General features: G+C 39.6%; 1 protein-coding gene and 1 long non-coding RNA gene across 7 annotated transcripts in view; one reads left to right on the top strand and one right to left on the bottom strand.

The window, feature by feature from the left end:
• The window catches only part of Galphao (G protein alpha o subunit), a 35,730-nt gene extending 11,219 nt beyond the window's left edge, over positions 1-24,511 (top strand). For 5 of the 6 annotated variants that reach the window (XM_031972993.2, XM_031972980.2, XM_031973000.2 and 2 more), the window contains exons 4-10: positions 2,137-2,179; positions 2,855-2,996; positions 4,812-4,972; positions 9,847-9,975; positions 13,485-13,614; positions 15,872-16,025; positions 16,922-24,511. In XM_031972993.2, coding sequence (XP_031828853.1) covers positions 2,137-2,179; positions 2,855-2,996; positions 4,812-4,972; positions 9,847-9,975; positions 13,485-13,614; positions 15,872-16,025; positions 16,922-17,109 — 947 coding nt within the window. In that variant the 3' untranslated portion in view covers positions 17,110-24,511. The remainder of the gene's footprint in view (positions 1-2,136; positions 2,180-2,854; positions 2,997-4,811; positions 4,973-9,846; positions 9,976-13,484; positions 13,615-15,871; positions 16,026-16,921) is intronic. The other variant, XR_004234673.2, reaches the window with a different exon arrangement.
• Positions 16,017-17,136, bottom strand: LOC143174186 (uncharacterized). Its single transcript, XR_012997921.1, has 3 exons — positions 16,646-17,136; positions 16,307-16,400; positions 16,017-16,202 (listed from the first exon to the last, which is right to left on the bottom strand). It is a non-coding gene; the product is annotated as an uncharacterized LOC143174186 (long non-coding RNA).
• Positions 24,512-25,033: the final 522 nt, after the last annotated feature.

The following is a 25,033-nucleotide window of genomic DNA, read 5'->3' as shown; positions in this document are numbered from 1 at the left end:
TTTCTTCTCCAATATTCAATAATTCAATATATAATTCACTTCCAAAGAATGGTTAATATTTCAAAAAATTATATATTATTTAAGTGAAGCTACATATTTTGGAAATTACTTCGAATATTTAATATTTTCAAGACGTCGGTAATTATGAAAGAAAACTGGAACCTAATTTTCTGAGTGCAGTAGTTGCGTTAAAATTTAACAGGGTAGTTAAGGGTTGAAGGGGCTGCAACCAATTCCGCTGGATCCTTACGAATTCGTCCTCGATTTCATTCGCTGCTTCACGACGTTTCCTTGAATGCAAGGGGGAGAGATCATCGATCAATTGGAATTAATTTATTAGCCGAGTCGCCGTAAGTGGCATGCGAAAACTGTTGCCGGAAGCGAATGGGATTTTGATAGAATATGACTGATAGACTGATAGAGAGCTTACCACTGCTACATCATTCTCCAACCTAAATTCTTCTAACTAACTTCCTACATTATTATTAGACTGACAAATTCCAATTTTTACATAAATAGAATAACAAAATCACGATGGAGAAAAGACTTCCTAATAAATTCTATAAACCTAAATATTTCACAGTTCCTCGTACATTTAACTTAATTCATGCATCCTCAAATTTCCCATAAATGCATAAGAATTATGCCATAACAATCACAGTAGCCTGACAGTAAGAAATCAAAGAAACTAAATTATTAATCACTTTAATAGACTAAATTACTATAATTCTTATCGATACGCGCCTTTACAATCTACAATATTTTCTCTCAAGAATAGAATAACTTCATTTCTACCTAAACCTACCTATAACCTATTTTCTTTACAAAGTCAATGAATTATTATTGCATAATCAAATTCAACTAGTTTTAAACACATTATTCTAATTAATCAGAGAGTGCCAATATTTTTAAATTGAATTCAAACGCGTACGAACGATTGGATTAGTTCTATTTCCTAAAAAATCGGTTGGAATTGATACATGTACAGAAATCTTGTCACTGTTCTCTTCGTTTTTTCTTGAATAAGTGTTTTAATAAATTCGGTGGCAGAGCCGCTGCCACTGCGTCGCTCGGCGTGCCGGCGAACGAACGATTCGGGATGAAAGAGCTTTTTAAAAGAGGGGGAGGGTCTGACATCCATAAGCAGGAAAACAAGTTCCGCTGGCACGCCGTGCGACGCGTCACTTCCGGTTCTCCCGCTTCCGCCATAAGCGCCGCTTTTTTACGTGTCATGTGTCCGTTTCTTTTTCGCCTTTTTCCCGGTGTCCTCCCTCTTTCTTTCTTTTTCGTTCGCCGCAATTCGGAGCAGTCGCTTAGATAAGATGACACTTCGGCTTTCGGGAATTATTCCGTGGTTCCTTTAACGTTAATTACTGAGGTTGGAATGCATCGATGTTTCGGTCTCTGGGAACTTTCCATCATTTTGCTGGGAATATTTTATTATTAAAGAACAATTGTTATTTTAGAGATTTCTGAGAAAATTTGGATCATTTAGCTAAGAATATTTTATTATTAAAGAGCAATTGTTATTTTAGAGATTTCTGAGAAAATTTGGATCATTTAGCTGAGAATATTTTATTATTAATGAGTAACTGTTATTTTAGAGATTTGAGAAAACTTAACTAAGAATATTTCGTTATTAAGAATTATTATTTTAGAGATCTTGGAGAATATTCTGATGATTTGGATAAGAATATTTATCATTTTAGAGATGTTTGAGAAAATGTCGATTATCTAGGAATATCTTTTCTCCATTTCGTTAATATAATTTCTATTTCGCAATGGTTACAGCGGTGGTAAACTGATAAATCATTCTGAGGAATGTAGCTCGATAATTTCTTCTAGAATTATCATTCAGGCTTATCGTTTAAAGATGAAAGTATGCGAACCTCCAATTGTTATTTCTGCCAGGGATCTGTTTGTTCTCTTCGCGCTAGAATTTACGCCGACAGGCAATCTGCTTTTCGCGTGTCTTTGTTACCTGTAATTTTGTTATACAACATTCCATTTAAACAAACGGTCACGGCGAAATTAATGTTACGGGATTTTATCTTCTCCACGGTTGAATATCTGCGCGGTTCCACTGAAGAACTGATAGTGTGTAGAACAGTCTACTAATCGTCTCGTTTTTTTCAGGCGCCGGTGAGTCCGGGAAAAGTACCATCGTAAAACAAATGAAGTAAGTCTGCAATTATCCATTACAATTTAACGCAATATTTTAATAAAAAGCAGAATTTTACAATCTTTTTGACGCAATATTTGATGAAAAAACAATGTTTTATCGGAATTTATTTGATTTATTTAATTCGACTGCAGTCGATAACATTTAAAAATTGCACAACGAAACTATCTTTAACCTGTCCCATTCGTCTTAATATTTAAAACGTGTCGTCCGCCATTGTTACGCAGAATTGCGGTTCAAAATAAAAGCAGCGTCGCCGTGTCTCTTAACTTCATTAAGGGAACGTCGGATCGGTCGTTCACCCGAAATAAAGAAAAAATCAATAATTTCAGCGTTGAAAGAACAGTTTGCCGGTGAAACGTGTTTCAAATCTTGTTCTCCCGTCAATGGCTCCATTCACGGCGTCCCGTGAACAAAAGCCCGCGTATTCAGCCGCTGGTCAAGACTTCCGGACCGTTAATTGATAATATTCCCCGCAGACAGCTTCGGTTTTCCGTTTATGGCAGAATTCCGATCGATCCGACGCAGACCTGAATCGAAAACGGACTTTCCTATTTGAATGAGATTCTGATTAGACTCGAGGCTGATTCAAAATTTTGAATTTTTCTGTTCGCGTTTTATACGGTTCGATATTTTAAATTATCCACGGTGTTCCCTGTTCTTTCTTTATAGAATTATCCATGAAAGCGGTTTTACACCGGAAGACTTCAAGCAGTATAAGCCCGTGGTGTACAGCAACACGATACAATCCCTAGTCGCTATTCTCAGAGCGATGCCGAACTTGGACATCAGCTACACGAGCAACGAGCGAGAGGTGCGTCAAACTTTGTGTTTATTATTTTAGAGATTTTTATAAACTGGGCTGTTCAAAGCGAGAATAAGTGTTCATAAAAACTCGGCTGACCCCATTCCTACGAGTAAGTGATCCTCGGAGAAGATTCATCCTGCAGTTTCATTTTTTAGCGATGATCCATCCTCTATCCGGTTACTTTTTAGTTACCAACAGTTTAGGGGTAGCCTATAGATCATTGTCTAGCTCGTTGCAAGACATTTTTTCGATTATTGCTAATGATCCCCAAAAAAACTTCATTCAGCGGCAGTTGTCTCAATGTTTTAGCGATGATCCATCCTCTATCCGGTTGCCATTTAGCTACCCACAGGTTAGCGCTGCCCTATACATCACCCTACAGCTCGGTGCAAAAAAGTTTCGCAGCCGATGTTGAAGTCAAAAATTATCGACAGCCGAGCACTTGAACAAGATCGATGCGCATCTCGAGGCGGTTCTAGAGTACCCTCTTCAGCATATTTACCGGTCGTGCAGCGTCGCGGCTGCGTCGTTTACCTTAGAGCCAATAACGAGAGCCCCTGCCTCGAAAACAACGCGGCACGAGGGTCTGACTTGAGTACCGATTGATCCGGCTTTTCAGACCAGTGCCTCTCAATCCGCCGCGTCCACGCCCACCCCCGTGATATTTAATATTCTATTACCTCGCTGCGTCTTCGTCTGAACTTCCATCGGATCCTCCGAAAAGTCTCGTCGCGTTTCCTCCAGGAAACACGAAGGCACTTCGTTGAACTTCGTCGAAGTTTATCGAGCAGTCTTATATTCCGCGAGATTCGCCATTGATTAAATGGAATATCGAACGGAATCGAATTCTGCGGCTAATAGACTTTATTCTTTAACTTCGAGCAACCAAGTCGATGAATTCACCCACTGTCGAAGGTTTAATTTCTGTAATGTGGTGATAAAATGATGACTACTATCTTCGTAGTTACAGCTAATTTCGATGTTTCTATAATTTTGAGTATTCTTCGCGAAGAATACATTGCAATTATTATAGAAGACAACAGTGGAATGTTTGTTAGAGGCTTCCCGATAGGTTTATCCGCGGAAATGAAAACCCCCTCGGAATTTGGCAGGATTTCACGTTCGCGAAACTCCCATCGATACTTCGGCCCACGGACAAGCTTTGATAGCAACAGTTCTCCCTTGTCAGCAACCGAGGACTGTTGATGGACTACCTGTTGATCGGCAACCTGATGGCTTCGCTAGTGCTTCGCGACAGTTTGCCTCGCTTAATCCGGCACTCGTGTGCTCGACACTTGTCCACGCTAACAGTTTTCCATTGTCCCGCGCTGTTTTCTCGGGAGCGGCGCTGTTTTTTATGATAATTCATCCGATCGAGCGATCCAGTGCTCCGCGTTCTCGCAGCGGATCGTTTCTCTCTTGATTCCATCCGCGAATCGCCTGAGTAGCCAGAGGAAGCTTCAAACTTACTGAAGACTCGCAATTTTTAAGGTTTTCATTATTAATGGACTACGCATTCTAAACGAAACCGATTCAAACTTGACATTCCTTCGCGAATCGTTTCAAACCACTCGCCAAACAAGATAATCATTTCGATTCGCGAGAGACAATGTTGTAATCGTTCTCGAAGCAACCTGGAATCGATGGTTGATCGATCCAGATCGAATTTCAGTCGTCAAACGTTGTCAAACGCGTTCAAACGCTCGCAAGCTTTGAATAAAAGGTTATTCACGAGAGAGAATGTCAGGTATACAAAGGGAACTCGATTGTCTCGAGTTTAAAACAGCGTTTTGCGAATGTGTTTGGCTCCTCGTGTTCCAGACGGACTCGAAAATGGTGTTCGACGTGATCCAAAGAATGGAGGACACGGAGCCGTTCGGCGAGGAGCTTCTGGCCGCGATGAAGAGGCTCTGGGCGGACAGCGGGGTCCAGGAATGCTTCGGCAGGAGCAACGAGTATCAGCTGAACGACTCAGCGAAATAGTAAGTCCAATTAATCATTCGTCATTTCGTAAATTACCGATTCTACATAGTCTTATCGAAGACTATCTAAAATCGAAACGTTTCTTAGGTAATTTTCATTAGGTAAAAGCACCTCGAAACTTCTGATATTCAATTTGAAAACCAACTTTCGCGTGTTCCAATCGAAATTCTTAATCAGTATTACGTCAGCGCATAGCCCCGATCTTTTCAAAATTCGGGAAGCTACGATTACAAGCGATAAAACGATGGCAGACATGTTGGATTCCCTTTCCCCCCAATCGCAGAGTTTACAGAACAGCCCCGAGAGTGGTCTCGCATTCAGTCCCTCATTAAACTTCCATGAAAATCGATCGGCCATCTTTGTGGAACACTTTCGGCCGCGGTAAATCCGTCCTTGTTTTTTTCCACAGTCAGAGGGGAATATAAAAATTGAATAAGTACTCTCGGAAGATCCTTGTTCTTATTGAAAGAGAATCATTTTTACGTTCTGCCTCTTCTCTGTGTATACAGGGTGCCCTATTTATTTCAGTACCGAATATTTTCTCTTCGTTCGTTGTAAGGAACCTTTTATTCGAGCGGTTTTTCATTGGGAATAGGAAAGGAACGACGATGACAGGGTTAAGAACGTGAAATTGAATATTTCGTCATCGACACTTCGACGAGTCGATAAGACCAGTCGCTTACGCTTCCCAGAAATCTTTTATTTGAACGCGCGCACTCACACTGCGACACGTGCACCTCGACGCAACTTTATCACCAGTTGCTCTTCGAACACGTTGCACGGCGACCAGTCCTCACGCGCTCGAACCTTCGGAGATTCGTATTTTTTCTCATGGAGAATTCAGTGTACCCTCGAATAGCAGCGCTGGCGGCCGCAGTCACGTGCCAGTGACTTCCGGTCACCGGTAGCTACAGCCCAGCATCGCGTGCACGTGATTTCAGTTAATTACTGGGACTGTTCAGCACTATTAACATTGTTAAACGACTTTCCTTGTAATGGAGATTTTAATATTTCCTAAATTTCAAACAATTTCTGAATTCTCCTTGACTTAGCATAATTCCAATTATATCTCACGTATAATTCCAACACATCTCAATACAGCTTTTTCCTAAATTTATAAGTTAACTACAAAAAAGACTCCCATACTTCCATACCATTTCCATCATTCCCAATACTCAGAACCAATAAAACTCCAATCCCAAAAGTGCCATTTCGAGGTAGCTCCCCAAAACATTCTAATTTAACCTTTGCGCTCGGAAGTTTCTTACTAGAAATATTTTAGCTATTTTATTTCAATATTTCTCAGATGCGTTACACAAATTAATATTAACTATCAAATTTTATAATTTTACTATATGAAATCGGGTAGCGAGTCACCCCAGTGCAAAGGATTAAACATAAACGACCAGAAACAACCCCAAAAAGGTACGACACGGTTGCCCTTTCTAATGAAATTCGACCGAGCCGGCGGACATATTGGAAAACTCGGTTGGCCCGTTTCGCCGGCCAATTAAACGATCACGCCGACACGTGCCTGTTTCCCCGGGTGCGAAAAAAAGCTGGAGGACAGAAGCATGAAAAAGAAAGATTATCCCGGCTCCAAGGACCCAAAAGGATCTCCCTTTTCCCCGTTCTTTCCCGTCCCTCTTATTTAGGTTCAGCGGCGTATTGATCGCCGATGACGTCACGCCACGCCCGTGTCACGTGGCCTAAAATGGCCGCCGACACCGTATCCCCCGGTTTTCACCTCCCCCGGGCTCCGCGTTCCCTTTTTCATTCTATTACTCGCCCCTTTTCCCTCGGCCGGCAAGGGAGAACAGTAAGAAAATAGAGTGACACAAGAATGAAAGAACGTGGCTTTCCTTCGGGGGGTCGTTGAAGGGGTCGCCAGGGCGCGGGGCGGGAAAAACAATGGAAAGAAAACAGCACTTGCACCCGAGAAATTCGTAATAATTGGACACTTAATAATTACCGAAAGAAAAGCTGGCCGGGGGATTTAAAGGGGACAAGTTGTAACGGAAACCTTGGGGATCTGTTTCCTTTTTAATTGTGCCTTTGAGCTTCTATTTTCGTCCCCTCAGTCAATTTTCCAGAAGTCTTGTGCGTTGCCTCGTTTACCGTCGCACGATGATTGTTGTAGGAAATTTTATAAGTTAACCCTCTGCACTCGGAAGTATTTCGTTGGAAATTTTCTAACTAGACGAAGGTGATATTTTTTGAGATTAACCCTTTGAACTCTGTAGGCTCCAATATTGCACCAGTTATATTAAATATTTCAATGAATCTTAAAGAAACTACCCTGAAATTATTAGATTCTCCACACATCCGAATTTTGTACTAAGAAGGAAAATAGAAGATCGAAGAAATGTTGCATTTCTCATTTTCGCTGGGAATAGTATAAAAATTAGTTGCAGTTGCTGATAGATACAAAACCATCTGGAGTGCTAACGGTTAACTCAAAGAGAAATCACAAGTAAATTGAGAAACAAAGCTCTTTTATCCCAATATTTCACGCACCGATACACGGTCCAATATTAAATATCAAATTTTATAATTTTACTTCATCTCAGGTGGTGCCTGAGTGTCACCTCTCGAGTGCAAAGGCTTAAGTACAAAAAAGGACTTCCATACTTGCCAAGAAACCATTTCCATTCCCAATACTAAGAAACAATGAAACAATATGAAATTTCATGCGTCGCTTTTGTTCACCGTTGCATCATTGTAGGAAATTTTCGTTAGATATTTGGTATCGGTCGATGATAAACGCGTGTTTACACGCGTCGTCGGAATTTTTCATGACAACGATAGACTCCGCGTTGATTGACCCCTGGGTTTCGTGTGTACAAGGTGTTCCGGAAATATTGTCGTTTTTATCCTTTGAGGACTACTTACTACGTTGTAAACAAATGATTTAATTGGCGAAACAGCAACAGATCGGTATATAGGTTCTTGTTCGAGCTCGTGGAACGGCGAGGACGAGTAAACTCGTCGCCAGCGGTGGATCCGTGCACTCCGAGCGACGTTTTTTTCGGAAAACACCCGTATCCGATTTCGCTGTTAGACCAGCGCTGCTGTAAATTCGATCGTATTTACATGTATCGCGGCCCAGGACGCTGTAAATTAATTTCGTTCGAGTTTGATCGCGGCCGCGGAGAGGGTTCACGGTCACGGATCGCGCGGTCGAACGGTTCAAACGATCAGTGGTCTCTTTCGAGGGGACTGGACAACTTTTGTCGAAGTTTTACAACTTTGTCACGTCTTCCTCCTAAATTAATGATATCTTTGTGGTTCGCGATGAATATTGTTGTAGGCGACTCAAAGAAATAGAAATTAAATGGTTTTTACCGAGGAAGAAGGTATAGAATTCTTCCCGATAATTCAAGGGAAATTAGAATTCAATTTTATTGGAAAAGAAAATCAGAATTGAGTTTTTCTCAGTGACTCGAAACTTGAAATTGAATTGTTTTCACTGAAAGAAGTTAAAATCGAATTTCTCTCGATATAATCAAGGAATATTCAAATTAAACGGTTTTCACTATGAAAGAAACTATTATAGAATTTTTCCATAATTCGAAGAAACATCGTATTAAGTTGTTTTTATTAGAAAAGGGAGGTTAAAGTTGAATGTGTCCATTGTAAGTTATTATTCATTGTTTCTTTACCTGGAATTCGGGAGTACCCAAAATAAGGGATTAAGGATTAACCCAACTCCGAACGAGACTGTTCCACCACAGCACCTGGCCAGGAATCTCCAAAATGGCGTCGCAACCTTTCGCTATCTCGTATTAATAACCCGCTATTTTTGCTGGACACCCGACACCCATCAGTCCTCTCCCCGATATCCGTGGGTGTGCACGAGCGACGGGGAACAAACCTGAAAATCGCTAACGACCCCCTCCGATAAGATGGCGACGACCTGTACAGATACGTCCAACTTTGGAAACGAACGGCTGATCTTGATCATCGGTATCATTCAATTTTAACCCTTTGCGGACGAATGTCAACACTCTGCCGAGATCAAACTTCCATGTTTGGAACACCAAGTTGCAAACAAATGACCTAACTATTCGAACAGCAAGAAATCAGTACACAGTTTCCTTATTCTTTATGATTTAAGTATTCAGCGTTTAATTTAGCAGAATCTGCGAACGGTTTTGTGTACTAAAAACAATCTTCGTCCGCAAAGGGTTAAACCTGTATCATTATTATTATTCGTCTTTAGTTCTGAATAATTGTATCACCTTTCGAACATCATTACAAAATTTCACATTCTCTGTGAAATTGATCTCGCTACGAGATATGCAAAAATAATTCACATTTGAAGATTCCTTAATATTCCCTATCTAAAATTGATCGATGTAACATGATTTACAAACAATTCACTTGACTCTACAATTCGTTAATTATCGATTCAACTGAATAGCAGAGCTCAGAAGGATGTTGCTCCCTTCGAGTTTCGTCGTGAAAAGTTTGAAAATTGCCCGAAACGACGGAGGACGCTCGGTATTTTCTATTTTAGACAATCCGATCGGTGCGGGGACTGCACCGCGCAATAAACGGTATCAAACGACGTTTATTTGTGACATGAAAAACGGCCAGCCTTTCGATACGCGCCATTTCCCCGGCGTTCGCACCGAAAACCTCTCGTGCCGAGTGGCTCTCGTGCGTCGCGCGTGTTGCCGTTCCGCGGAGGGTTTAATTTAAGGGCTGATTTCAAGCTCGAGAGCGTGGATTATCGTTTCCGCGGAGCCGCCGAGGTAGTTCTCGGCCGCGTGCCCTCGGAATTTGAATCGGTTGCCACGCGACGCGTCGGGGAACAATGAATTTTTGAGGGGACAGCTGATAAGGGTTGATCCTTTCGTGAAAATTTCAGTTTCCTGGACGACCTAGACCGATTAGGAGCGAGAGACTATCAGCCTACCGAGCAGGACATCTTGAGGACCCGTGTGAAAACAACGGGAATTGTCGAGGTCCACTTTTCCTTCAAGAGTCTGAATTTCAAGTGAGTGCTTTGCTAATTCAACGTTTTTCATCGCAAATAATTATATTATTAGAAATATAATATTTTTATTTGTAGTATATTTATCATGAATAGTGATATTATTACTATCGTATTCATCATAAATAGTGATATTATTATTTATATCAGATTCAACATAAATAGTAATTTGTAAATATTTTTATTTGTATCATATTCATCATAAACAGCAATATTATTAAATAATTATTATTATTATATATTATTATATGACATATTATTATATAATTTATACTACATTTATATAACAATTTAACAATTCCATCTTCCGTTAGTCATATATTACATAAATCTGATTACTTCATATCGGTTTAATTCAATTCAATTCAATTCACTATTTCGATGGTTTCAATGCTCTCTTTGAAATACGCGTTGACGTGACATTCTGCCGCAGTCCAAGGGTAAAGTTCTTTTTCTTGAACACGGAGTAGCTCGCCGAGAAGTATAAGGAAAACCGTGAAACCTGCCATCCGAAATACAGGTGCAGCCTTATCGAGTGCACTCTGATACAGCGTTATCGTTACGGGAACGCTGGGACAAGCGGCGATCTGTTTTCCGTTCGACGATCGAACGATTCTTTTTCCCACTATCTCGCACGCTAGCGATAGTACGGTTTGGTTTGGACGTGTTAACATCCTGCACGGTGCAGATAAAGCGACGAATTTGTGCTCACTTCCGAAAGTAGTCTATTAATAGCCGGACTAAAGGATAATGAAGCTGCATTCGGTGTTCTATTAGTATCGCTCAAGGAATCGTCGTTGACAACGTGAAAAGAATTTAGTATAATAGAAAGTAACAATTATTGAATCGTTGACAAAATGAAAAGAAATTATTTAGTATAATAGAAAGTAAGATTTATTGAATGGTTGGCAAAATTAAAAGGAATTATTGAGTATAACAGAAAATAATTATTGAAGAGTTTATTACAAGATATATAGGGTGATTATTCTGTACTGTGACTGTAGGTGTATCGAATGAAATGTTAAAAATTGATAAAATGAAAATAAAATATAAAATAGATAAAATTCAAATGAAGTATACTGTAATCAATCAAATTGAAATAGAATTGAAATGAAATATATTGAAATAAATAGCATGAAAATCTTATTCGATCAATCTAGATATTGATTTTAGCGTTATCGAAGATTAGAGTCGTTTGCTTTGATACTTGTTCTATTGATCATTATCTTGGCCGTGTTTGCAATATGACATAACTGCATGCAAAAACCGCAGTTCACCGGAACCATAATCATTGTTGTTGGCCAGCACGGCTGGGAGATAAGCGTGAACGCAGCAGTGGAAACATGAATTGCATCACACGAATATTAAAGCACGCGTTATCGGTGCAACCCCTCGTATTAGCATTCTAAAATTAATTAAAACAGATGTTTACTGGGAAAAGTGTGCGGCTCTTTATCTTGACCAAAATAAGTGGGATATAAATCATTTTGACCGTTGTGTTGTTGTGGAAATCGTTCATAACAGGTTTATGTGTATTTCAAAATTATTAATTACATAATCAAATTTTATTTTTACGTTCCTCGATGAATTGCCTATCATAGAATCGCAAAGTTTTATTGGAAATCTAGAAATTACAAGATTTAATTCAATCAGAAGATCACAAAAGTTCAAAACAAATTCGTTTCACGACTTTGCTAAATTAGAAACATCCCTTTCTTTAGAGAATCCCAGAAATTATAAGATTAGAAGATAATAATATTCCAATCCACTATAAAATCCCAAAAATTCAAAACAAAATCATGACGTTCCCAAATTAGAACCATCTCTCATCAGAGAATCCCAGAAATTATAAGATTAGAAGATAATATTCCAATCGACCATAAAATCCCAAAAATTCAAAACAAAATCGAGTCACGATGTCCCAAAATTAGAAACATCTCTTTCATTATAGAATCCCAGAAGTTATAAGATTAGAAGATAATAATATTCCAATCCACCATAAAATCCCAAAAATTCAAAACAAAATCACGACGTTCCCAAATTAGAAACATCTCTCATCAGAGAATCCCAGAAATTATAAGATTAGAAGATAATAATATCCCAATCGACCATAAAATCCCAAAAATTCAAAACAAAATCGAGTCGCGACGTCCCAAAATTAGAAACATCTCTTTCATCAGAGGATCCGGAGACTCCGGCGGGAAATCGTGTTACAAGATTAGAAGATTAGAAGAATGTTTCCCGATTATAGCAACGGCTCTGTTCGAACGGTTCACGTTTTCCCGCCAGCGCGATAACTCACGCCCACGCGCGCCGCGCGAATTCGCAGTTCGTTCAAATCGCTCGTTTATTTTGTTCCGTGTCTCGCGTTCGAGAAAAATATTAACCGAGCGAGCGGGAGGCTCGGCGGAGGGAAACAGCCAGAGAGAGAGAGAAAGAGAGCAATGTCTCGTGAATGATTGAGCATGAATCATGCTGCTGATAATTTAAGAAACCGATTGTGGGAGCGAGCGTTCCTCCTTCGGGTTCGCTCTTCTTCTTCTTCTTGTTTTCTCCCTCGCTCTCTCCCGGCGAAAAATAAAATTAACTTCGATTCTATTCCTAGACTCCGGCTGTTTACGTGAACCGTAAGCTTCACCGATTAACATATAAAATGTAGAACCGAGAAAAATTTATACATTTCTCTTAGCAATTCTGTTAAATTGAAGATCATCTTGATTCTTGTATTAGGTTGTTTCATTTAATTGAATACGCTGGATTATTCTATCTTAATTTAATGTAGTGTGAATAAGACTTGATTTGGATAAATATTTAATGATATTTAACCCGTTGCACTCGAGAGATTCTCAGAAATATCCAGTACGTTCTAATTAGATGTAGACTAATTTTTAGACTTTGAAATGCATTTAAGAAATCACATATGAATTAGGGAAGTAAAGCTATTTTAGTTTATCAAAGTTTATGATGTTGCTCTATCAAATTATCTGGTGACTGGGAGTCGCCTTTCGAGTGCAAAGGATTAATATCATATTCAATTTAATATTAGGTTCAATATTGATTTAATACTTGATGATAAATAATTAATTTGTGTTCTAAATCGAATTTATTCTACGTGTCTTCTAATGACACCCAGACTTTAGCACACAATTATAGTCATTTTCAATTCTTTGAAGTATTTATAACTTTTCAATATGTCTATTAAACTAAATACTGGGCAGAAGAGAAACAGGGGATAGTTTATTTATTATCCCTTTGCCTTATAATTTCTTTTGCTATCATCAAGTCCCTATTATACTCGACTGTTAAATAAAAGAATTTTGATTTCATATCATGAAATGATCAGAACAGAAACATAACATTTAAAATACTAAAGGATTTCACTACGAGACGCATTCGACGTTACAAAGGCAAAGGGTTCGTTCCGAAAGGTGTTGTTTAGTCTTAAGCATGACACAAACACGTGAATAATTGGATAATTATTAATTTCTCCTTCACTGTACACTTTGCCACAGATTGTTCGACGTGGGTGGCCAAAGAAGTGAACGTAAGAAGTGGATTCATTGCTTCGAGGACGTGACTGCGATCATATTCTGCGTCGCGATGTCTGAATACGATCAAGTGCTGCATGAAGACGAGTCGACGGTGAGCCACCATTTCGAACTGATTACGGTCCATCTGAAAAAAATTATTAATCCTTTGCGGACGAAGATTCTCTGAAATATAGAAAACCCTCGACAGATGAGGCTAAATTATATCACAATTACTTAAAGAATAGAACTACCGAGCATTTAATACGATAAAAATTGTAACAATAGATTATTTTCAGTTTCTTCAGACATTCATTATAGTATTCAAGTGAAACTATTTTCAAAATCATTTCGAATATTCAATGCTTTGAAGATATTAATAATTACTAAACAAAAAGATCGAAACCAGTCATTTTGACTGGTACGGTAGTTCTAGTGTTAAACAATAGAAAAATAGAAAACTACGTGCTAATCTCTTGCGATTCCATTAATTAGATCATTTGTTTACGACGTAGACTTCCAAATATGAAAATTTCATCTCGTCGACATTCGTCCGCAAAGGGTTAAACAGTATTCCTTTATTAAAATAAATATCACAATCTTATCATTTCTATTCATTTACAAAAGGCATTTACAAACAGTCAGCAGGTATACAGGGTGTTCGCGATCATTTACCATCGATTCTTTCGTAAACGGTGGACAAAAGAAACAGAAGAGAAATAATAGAATTTGATATTTAAAATATTGAAATAAAATAACTTTCAATGGTGTGATTTCTCAAGTTTCAAAATATCTAAATTTGTTGTATTTCTATTTTTCTACTCGAGAGACTCACCATTTGATTTCACACAGCAAAACTATAGAATTTGATATTTAATATTATATTTCCTATAACGCATCAATTTTAGAAATATTGAAATAAAATACCTCTCAACGGTGTGATTTCTCAAGTTTCAAAATAACAACAAAATATTTCTAATGAAAAACTCCCGAGTGCAGAGTTAACATTTAACATTTTCCCTAATGTTCACCATTTACAAGGGAACCGATGGTAGAAACAATCGGGGACATGTTGTACATAAAATATTAGACTGCCGTTTCTCTCTCGAAAAATGGACGAGTAAAATGCTGGAAATTGGTAATTAAATGTGAAACGCGGATAAAATTTTCATTTACGAGAAGGTGAAAAGGTTCGCCGGGCGTGACGAGAGCGTACCTGAATTGAATTAACGTATTCATTGTCACATGGGTCTGGTGGGAGGGACACGCGATCCGTCACGGTGCCCGGGCCGTTGACAATGAGGGGAATTCAAGAAACTGGAAACCCGGTGCACCCTACAAAATTACATATGGACTGACGATCGGCAGTCCGATGTGGGAAGAGAACGTGACAGTGTGCAATTGTCGGAAATTAACGGGTTCTTCTGGTGAAACGACCTCACCCATTAACCCCTCTTGCCGGCGAGTCCGTTGGGCACGATTTATTATCTATTTCGCGTCGCTTGGGGTGGCCCCTCCAGACTTTCGTTTCGATGATGGTTTTCTGGGGAAAAGTTGCTGGCGAAGTTTTGTAATTGTTTCGCAGAGTAGTTTTTTTTGCGACATAATATTCTGCGATTGAATGTTTTGTAATTAAATAGTTTGTAATACAGTGTTTTGTAGTAGAATATTTTATGATGCAATGTTTCGCATTGTGATATTTTGCAGTAGAATATTTTTCAATGCAATATTTTGTAATTTTTTCGGCGCAGAGTAGGTCTTTTGCGAGATAATCTGCAATTGAATGTTTTGTAACTGAATAGTTTGTAATAGAGTGTTTTGTAGTAGAATATTTTATAATGCAATGTTTCGCAATGCGATACTTTGTAGTAGAATATTTTTTAATGCAATATTTTGTAATTTCTCGGCGCAGAGTAGTTTTTTTGCGAGATAATCTGCAATGTTTCGCAATGCAATATTTTGTAGTAGAATATTTCATAGTATAGTATTTTGCAGTAGAATATTTTATAATGCAATATTTCTCACTGCAATATTTTGTAATAGAATATTTCATAGCACAGTATTTTGCAGTAGAATGTATTATAATGAGATATTTTGTAATGCACTGTTTTACAATACAATATTTGGTAATAGAATATTTCATACCACATTTTATACTACATTATTTCACAACAAAACACTTTATATTAAATTACTTTATAATACAATAGTTACTTTATAATAGACTATTCTATACTACAATATTTTTCATTACAATACAATAGTTTGTTTAATATCACTAAGCAACATATTTCAAAAACAATAGTTTTAAAATGTCTATCTTACATGCTCTGCACAGATTAATCTTTTCACCGTTGCATTTTTGTTCGCAGAATCGAATGCAGGAAAGCTTGAAGCTGTTCGACTCAATTTGCAATAACAAATGGTTCACCGACACCTCGATCATTCTATTCTTGAACAAGAAAGATCTCTTCGAGCAAAAAATTCGCAGGTCCCCTCTCACCATTTGCTTCGCCGAGTACGCAGGTGGGTCGCCATCTTGCCCACCGACGAAACGAACCCTTCGATTCCGGCATTAATATTGCAAAATTAGATTGTCGTGTCACGTCCTAGTACAAAAATAGAGAGTGTTTTGTAATCCCTTGGCGTCCTTGGAATTCCATCACGCACCACAAGAATATAATTCCTCTTGTTTGGGCTGATCTAAATAACATTCCGAGACGGTGTACAATATAGTCGAACGGATCGTGAGAAACAAGTTCCCTTGGACTTACGAATTAAACGTTACTTTAAATTAATACCATTACCGAAGTTCGTCGAGGCTCTGAATTATTTCGGCAGCCAATTATCTTCGACGCTATCTGATTGCATTGGAGATTATTAATGAGTCTGGGTAGACACCTGATTAGAGCACAGAGTAATGGTGACCATAATTATCCTCAATTTTTAGTATCTCAATTATTAAGATTAACATTAGATTAATCCTAGATAACTAAACTTTAGTATCAAATTAAAGACACATATTCAAACAAAGTATCAGAAAAGAGATATACATTATCAGTATTTAATTTAATTAAATGTTAATAGTGTCCTGAATCCAAATTCATATAACTAGCAAAGGTATATTTACATGAATGTCTACTTACCTAGAGTCAAGAAACAATTTAGTATAATTCAATAATATAATATGACACAATGTACAACAAAAGAACAAGTAACACCGTCGAAAAGCCTCAAAGACATTTCATTCAGAATAATCTGAATAAGCCCAGGCCAGTCGAAGCGTGAATCATTGAACAAAAATTCGCCATTGTGCTTATTGAATAAAGTCCATTGGCTAATAACCAGGCGCAGAAAAATGCGAGCTAAATATAAGCGAATTACATTGAACCCGCTTGCTAACACGCTTGTTTATTGTGCAGGAGCGCAAGAGTACGGCGAGGCGGCCGCATACATCCAGGCGCAGTTCGAGGCGAACAACAAGACAGGCAATAAGGAGATCTACTGCCACACGACTTGCGCCACTGATACAACCAACATTCAGTTCGTGTTCGACGCGGTCACAGATGTCATTATCGCCAATAATCTCCGTGGCTGCGGTCTCTATTAGGATAAATATTCCCGTCGCGGAGCCGATCGACCGACACACACTCACACTCACACACACTCACACCACAGACATGTATTGCGAGAACGAGGGAGCGCGTGAGAGAGAGAGAATGAGAGACCGAGAGACTGACACAACAGGCTTGGCGAGAAAGAGGACAGCGTGCACGAGGGGGGAGAGAGAGAGAGATTCGGAGAGACCGAGGCGAGAGAGAGTGTGAGAGAGAGAAGCATACCTATGTACCCACCGCTGCTACTACTCACCACCTGCGGATACCTTCTCAATAGTTTTTATCGACTGCCCTTTCGAATCTTTCTTCGAAGATCGACTGAGACCGCGAGGATCAGCAGGGTGCTTCTTCCGCGCTTGCATAAAGGCAACCCGCTCGACAGCCGAGGTGGTTGCCGTCGGTGCGGGTAGGATTGTTGAGTAGACACGTGTCTCGTGGATTCTGGATGGTTTCTTAACGCTGGAACTACCAAGCAATCTGACTTTTTGAAATTTCTCTGTAGAGACTAAAGTGTAGCTATTGAGACTTCAGTTTATTTGCACTGTAGGTTCTGTGTTAGTAAATCAATTTCTGTAGTAACTTGTCAGAGAAGCAGCTGTTATCTTTTCAATAACTGGAAAAGAAATGAACCAATTTCTTTTACAGTTATTGTGAAGGTATAGAGACTTTTGAAATGATTGGAGAATGATTTAGGAAAACCTAAACTGAAATGGAAGCCAATTGGAATGTTAATAAGTTCATGCTTGTAGCTTCTATAAAGAAATTTAAGAAAGATTTAAGTGGAGTTAAAATGATAAATTTCTTGGTTTTTTCTTTTGCGATTACTGGAAAGGAATCTTTGAGAAATTACTGAAGCTGATTAGGTAATAGCTAAGCTAGAGTTGAAGCTAATTCGAATCTCAATAAATCCACGTTTGTAGTCTCTATACAGAAATGTTTGAAAATCAGTTTGTGCTCGGTAGTTCTACTGTTAACCCTTTGTGCTTGGAGTTTTCCAAATGTTTGATGGGTTTTAACAAGACGGTATTTTTTAGAGTTAATCTGGAAAGCTACTTTGATCCGGTATTTGATATACTGATATATTAGAGAACTTAGTGTTGGATATTGAATTTTGTAAGTTTAGTGTTAAATTGAACGACGAGAGTCGCCTCTCGAGTGCAAAGGGTTAGAAATCTTAATATATCTGTTAGTGGTGTAATAATTTCAGAGACTCGGTAAACGTGATTAGGCATCCTGTAGGCAAGTCTGGATTATCTTTTATTGGGTCTCTTGGAGTAGGTTGTCGAGTCGAGCAGCTTCTGACAAAGAAAGGCTCTTAGTATTTATTTGACACCGGTTTACGAGGATCAAAATGGCAACCACCGTTTCGCGAGTGAATAATCTGATAGCTCGCGTTGTCTAAACAAACGGAACTCGTTGTTCTCGAAGTGCCGTAGGAATTTCTCGAGCGAAGTCCATATGGCCCGCGAATGAAGGAGCACCCTGCACTCTCCTTGAAAATATCTTCGTGTAAACGAAGAGGAGGACTCGGTAAACAATCACAGCCCCCGCCGAGAGCAACGGTTCAAAGTCCGGCGGAGAAGATCGAAAGGAGACTCACCAAAGATCGATCCAGATTTTTCATGGATATCGCGACGAATCGCACAAAGACCAATCACGGAACACATTTCGATCTCCCGATGCTTTATCTTGGTTTCAATTGCCGAGTCACCGACACGCGGAGTACGGGGCTCTTTCTAGGCTAGAAAATCATTGACATGTTTGCTTCGAAATCGATTGAGCACAATTATATCATAGTATACAGAGTGATTCATATTATTACACTAATTAAGTTAAGCCTGTGAGAATATATTACAAAAGTATAGCAAATGATTATTTAACTGACTTCTCACAGGACTTCGTTTGAGGTTATAGGCGTGGCCAGACGAGTCACGCGGCCCGGTGAATGGCCTTGACCGACCAAATGATTTTAAGCCAACTATAGTGACCTCCTTCTATACCCCACGAAGCACCAATGAAGTTCAGTTGAAGTTGCGTCTACGAATAAGAAATTCCGTATGAAGATTCTGTATACATTAGTTCCCCGACCGTCTCGGATTTTTATAATTAAAAATCTTAAGATGAAACGTTCGATTGTTCGTTAAGTTAAGTTCGATACGGAATTTTTAATTATAAAAATTTCACGTGACCTGCTTCGCCAATGATTTACTATCTTAGCCGGGACACTTTGTAATATAAAATCCGACTCTCCTTTATCCCGTGTACCAGGTCGTCGAATATTTTCGCTTTACTTCGAACATATGTTACGTTAACGATCGCACAGAAATCGCACACAACAAACCGACGTTTAGTTAGTTTAATCAGCGAACGGGACGGTCGGGGTCAGAGGTCCTAGAGTTCTCGAACAGTGCACAAGTTTCGAGGGAGTTTTGTCAAATTGAACCGTGAAACGATTTCCAACGCGAAGGAACTTTAGGATTAAAGCTAGCACAATATATTCTATACGTATATCGGTACGGACCATTTAGAGGTTTCTTAATTATTCTCGAGTATCAATCGGACGAACGTCTTTTGTTTCCATTGAAATTATCGGTGCAATACGATTCGTGGAGAGGGGTGGACGAACGTTGTTTCACGTAGTTCGAGAAAGATTTTCGCATTCGATGCTTCGCAGGCTCTCGTTTCATCAACGCACATTCACAACAATCTAACGAACATTCTCGCACAATCACACGCGTCTGCGCACACGTATACAAGTACTGGTTGCTGGGAACCTGGCGCTCGCGTCGTCACAGGGCGGAGTCCGGCCCGATCGGCGGGCGTGAACGCCTCGGCCAATCAGACGAGAGCGCCAGGTTCCGTGCAACGGTCGGTTCTTTGAGCAAATGTCACAGCCGACGAGGAGCGGCGCGAGAGAAAGCAAGGAAACGGTTTCGATCCTTGAATTTCCGGTGGAGCCAGGTGTCCAGGCTGATATTTTTCGAGAAATTCCCTTTTTCTATTCTTCTTTGATAACGTTTCGAGTTGGCCAACATTTCCCACGACTTCAGGCGAATCCCCATTGGCTCCGAACACATAGAACAGTCGAACAGCTACAAATGAAACATTCCACGTACGAGTACAGTCTTTTCCGTGTTTTTCTTTTTTTTTTTGTTAATTTATATGTAAATACTTGCAGCTGCAAAGAGTCATTGGTGAACGAATACCGAGGACAGATTTGATTTATGGAGAAACTGCGAGAGCTAGAAAGTGTGCGTGCGTGAAAAAGTGTATGTGTGAGAGAGAGAGAGAGAGAGAGTCAGTCAGTTTTCTTGTTTTTCGAAGGGAATTTTGTTTTTTTGTTTTAGAGTATTCGTTTACGAGTTGTTTGAGAATCGAATAGAATTGGAGGATTGTTTCTTTGATTCGTTTGTAAAAAAATTGTCTGAGTCAGGGACGAGAAGATTGCAGTTGCAGCTCCACGCTACTTAATTGTAATTTTAATTAACCGAACCGAGATGGGTGTTTGACCAAAAAGAACCAAAGAATCGAGTAGAACAATAATTAACGATGTAACGAGGAAAGCAAAACAAGCATTCTCGAGGGACAATCCGAATTACGCGCAGGAACGGAGGCCAAAACTAAAGGTTTTTCTTTTCTTTTTTTTTTCTTTTTTGAACTCTTCTTCGATCGATCGCGAGTACCGAGGACGATACATAGAGCAAAGAGGACGAAGAAGAATCGACGAGATATACGAGGAAAAAAAATATGAACGTTCTTTTCATTTGTCGACATCGATTATTCGTTTTCACTTTGACGCCGATTTTTAAGAATTATTTTTATATATCGTTAGTTAAAGTCTAGGGGATAAAAGGAAAAATGAAAATAGTATTACTGTCACCGCCGTTGCCATATTATTATAAAATTAATATATTATATATATATATATATATATAAAAATATTATATATATATATAAATTTTAGGGTTATGCATTAATTAAATTAAGTATTCCTATATGTAGTAACTATAATTATGTATAAATAATTTCACGTATAGAATTTCTAGTCAAGTTTAGAATGGGAAAACGTACTAAGCTCGTGCAAGGACACACGGTCGGCCATTTTGATTTCTCGATTGAACGGGGGCTTTTTCACTGATCGTTTGATTGGAACACACCGAGTGACTCGCGCTAATTAATCAAAGAAACACAATGTTCCGTTCGAGGCGTGACATTTCGAGAAACGAATTAGTACACTGCGGATTTTTATGTAGCAAGAATACAATTAGAAAATTAGAATTACGTTGGTGAATGGTTTAATTAATAAACACCATAGTGTTTCATACAAAGTGTTATACTTTGAATGTTTCGTATATTTCTCTACATTCTGTGCAACGTTTGAAAATGTCCCATGGACCCATAAGAATCCGCAGTTCATTAATTAACCTGTCCTATGACGCCGTGTCACTAGTGACAGTTTTCAACCGAATTCGACGAATACAAATATCACTTGTTTGTTAATTAAATATTACTTTCCCATTGTCAGTCGTTGACAGTAAACGTAGACATAGCATCAAACTCCTCTCTAACAGATCGTTAACACGTTGAACGCCGCACGATTTCACGTAGCGAATAGCACAAAGTGTAACCAATGCAATCAAATGATTTCATTGAATCGTTATTATTATTGCACCGCATTAGCATTATTTGTAATACAAAAAAATTTCCAAATAATCGTTCAATCGACTGAATAACTCGATTTCCTCGGGGGTCATCGGTGATCCCGCGACATTCAACGTGTTAACGAAACCTTCATCGGCACAGTTGCGAAAGAAGCAACGTGTTAATCATCTCATTAAATCCAACGCCTCGAACGAACTGAAACGCCATCCGAAGAAACCGAGTGACAATGAGAAAACTCGAACAGTGGCCAGAGAATTGTCCTAGTTTCTTGGATCGCCAACGCCCGTGACGCGATTGTAGTCGCTGTACAAAATCAATGACAAATTCGAGACATATCCGAGTCACTGTTGACAGTGTCCTCACGCGGAACATCGAGATTGGGATTCGAACGAACCGACAAAGCATCGATCAACGAAACTGCGGGGACAAGTCGATTCTTTCGTTGGCCACGTTGCAGCGAACCTGGCACTCGCACGTCGCAAGCTCCTATCCCCCTCCGCATCGAGACATCCAATCGCGAGTCGAGAAACGGCTTTCCCCACTCCTTCGCCGCAGCGAATCGAGAATCAGTGCGAGAACCGGGGATTCACACGAGGAGGACGCGTCTCTTCGAGTCCGACCACTCAGACGAGAGTGCCAGGTTAGCTGCGACGCACGGTACTCGCACGTAAGCTTTCGTTCACACTACAAGACGAGATTGTAACGGACAACGGTTAATTGTGTATCCGAGAGTCACACTGAATAATAACAGCATGGTATAACTGATCTAAAAAGCATTCTTTACTGGGCTAGGTCCGAGTCGTTTCTATTTGACGTCAGTTTCTCGGGGCTGCTCTTTCGAACCAACACGACTGCGCCGGGAACAGACGGGAAACCATATTCAGACACGATATTTTCTCTCCCGCTTTCACAGGAATGTTTCACCGAGTCCCCTGAAACTTTTCCTCGCGAGATTCGGGGATCCCCCTTCGGATTCCACGGAAAATTCACGAGTTCCCCTGGTTTCGAGCAGCTCCATGCGAGGTAACTCGTTTGGCGACACGTTTAATGCGAGTGTTATGATGATTATTGAAAAACAGACGGGATTTTCGATGGAATCTAGTAGTTGTCGAGATCTATCGATTGATAGAATTGGTAAGGGAAATATTGCTACAGTAACCCCCTGTGACCATTTAGGATTGGATCATTTTGTCACAGTGCTCTGGACAACTGTTGCAAGAGAAATCTCGAGGATTAAAGCTTCATTTGATAATATAATTACGGTAAATTTATAAAATAATTCACAGAGACTCGTCAGTTAAAATATGGGTTGAAATATTTCTGGTCTAACTCGTGTTAACACTAGGTTTGCCAATGTTTGTATCGATTGCGATCGATGCAATTAACACTAGAACCATTGAGCAGTCAAATATTTTCGAAATTTTTTGAAACTCCAGTGCCACTGAGATTTCTATTGATTTATAATTCAGTTTGCCTATTACTGAGTCAATGTAATTTCTCAGACCTGTTATGTTTTTAATCATTAACCTTTCGCGGACGAAGATTCTTTGAAATGTACGAAACCTTCAGCTGAAGTTAAATTATATATCGATTGCTTAAATGATAGAAAGAAAAGAAATTATACAGATCTCCCGCTGTTTTGAATTGAATCGTTTGTTCGCGACTTACTCTTCCAAATATTAAACCTCGAAATTCCAAGGACATCCACTTCTCTGACAATGGAATAAATTGTCTATGAACCTAGTGTTCTCTCCTTGCATCAGTGTCTCACTGTCAGTAGTTTCTCAACGATCATCAACTGTTCATCGCGTTATGGGGGGTGCACTGTACCATAGGACTTCGAGGAATATTCTTACGAGGTTTACGAAAAATACAGAACAGCGAGCGTTGCGAAAATGAGTAGGAAGAGGGTGAATGGAGGAGTGAAAGGGGTGAGAGCGACGAAACGGAAGAATGAAAAAGTACGGGGTCGTAAGGGGATTTCGGAGCTTGCAATTGCTGAGACTAATTGCCAAAATTGTAATTCGCGATTCGAAGTGTTCCCGAGTCGGGGATGGGTGTCCGCGCGGTGGGGGCGGTAGCAGGGTGGGTGGGTTGAGTGCGGAAGTACTAACACTAGTGTTATTATCGTAATTGTAACGATTAATGGTAACGATCATAATCTTATCGGTAAACGCTAAATGATAATAAGGGACGGAATAACGAGGAGGAGGAGGAGGAGGAGGAGGGAGCAGTAGAGGAGGGAGGAGAGGAAGAAAATGAGGGAAAAAAAAGAATACGAACGTGTATGGGAGGTTTCACAGTGTTTGTGATCGAACGATCGAAAGCAACGCGCCCAAAAACCGAATCGTTTCGTAAAATCATTCATAGACTCGACGAATCGACGCCGTTTCTTTCTTACTTTCACCTTTTCATTCTTTTATCGTGAGGAAACAAAGTCAGAGAGAACGAGAGAGAGAGAGTGTGAGTGATCGAGGGGGAGAGAGAGAGGGGAGAGAGAGAGAGAGAGAGAGAGAGAGAGAGAATGTATGCGAGAGTGATAGTGAGAGAGAATGGAAGAGAGAGAGACAGTGAGGCATTAGGCGAGAGTGAGAGGCGGTGAGTTGGGAGAGGGACTTCCCGCCGTGGTGGGAAACGCGAGAGGAGAATGCTCTCTCATTATACATATATAAATATATATAATTATTATGTAATAATTGTCCATACATCTTGAAATGTCGAAATAAACGAACAAACAGAGTTCTGCTGTTGTTATTCGCGGTATCGCTAACCTGAAGAAGTAGCTGGAAGCATTCCATAACGATTTTCAGTCAGTTTTCGTATCGATCTGCGGTCAGAAAAATCGTTATCGTTATCTATGTTTCATAAGCTTTAATTTGACCCGTCGATCGTTGAAATCGGTCCACGGGAAGCTATAGAATTGTTAATGCAAAAATAAGGGTGCATTATGCATGTGTAAAGAGGGCTGCAGTTCGCCAGGGGCGAAAATTGGAGCCAAACACTAGTGCCATCTAGCAGACATTAAATTGACGCGAGAGCTCAAAGCAGTCCATGTGAGAAACCCCTTGAATCGTCGCGAGAGATCAGCTTGTTCGGTGTGAAAGAACCTTGTTGGTTCTAGATGCGCCAGCTATTGAACAATCGCTGAAACTTCAAGCCAAATAGTAACACCTTGTCCCCACCAGATGGAGCTACCAGTCCAACCATATCTCTCTTTCTCACTCCTGTATAGCTATCCTTGTCTTCCTTCTGAAG

Source organism: Nomia melanderi, chromosome 2, assembly GCF_051020985.1.
Source record: "Nomia melanderi isolate GNS246 chromosome 2, iyNomMela1, whole genome shotgun sequence".
Classification (NCBI taxonomy): domain Eukaryota; kingdom Metazoa; phylum Arthropoda; class Insecta; order Hymenoptera; family Halictidae; genus Nomia; species Nomia melanderi.
The sequence above is the reverse complement of the archived record's forward strand: the minus strand, read 5'-3'. Positions and strand labels throughout refer to the sequence as shown.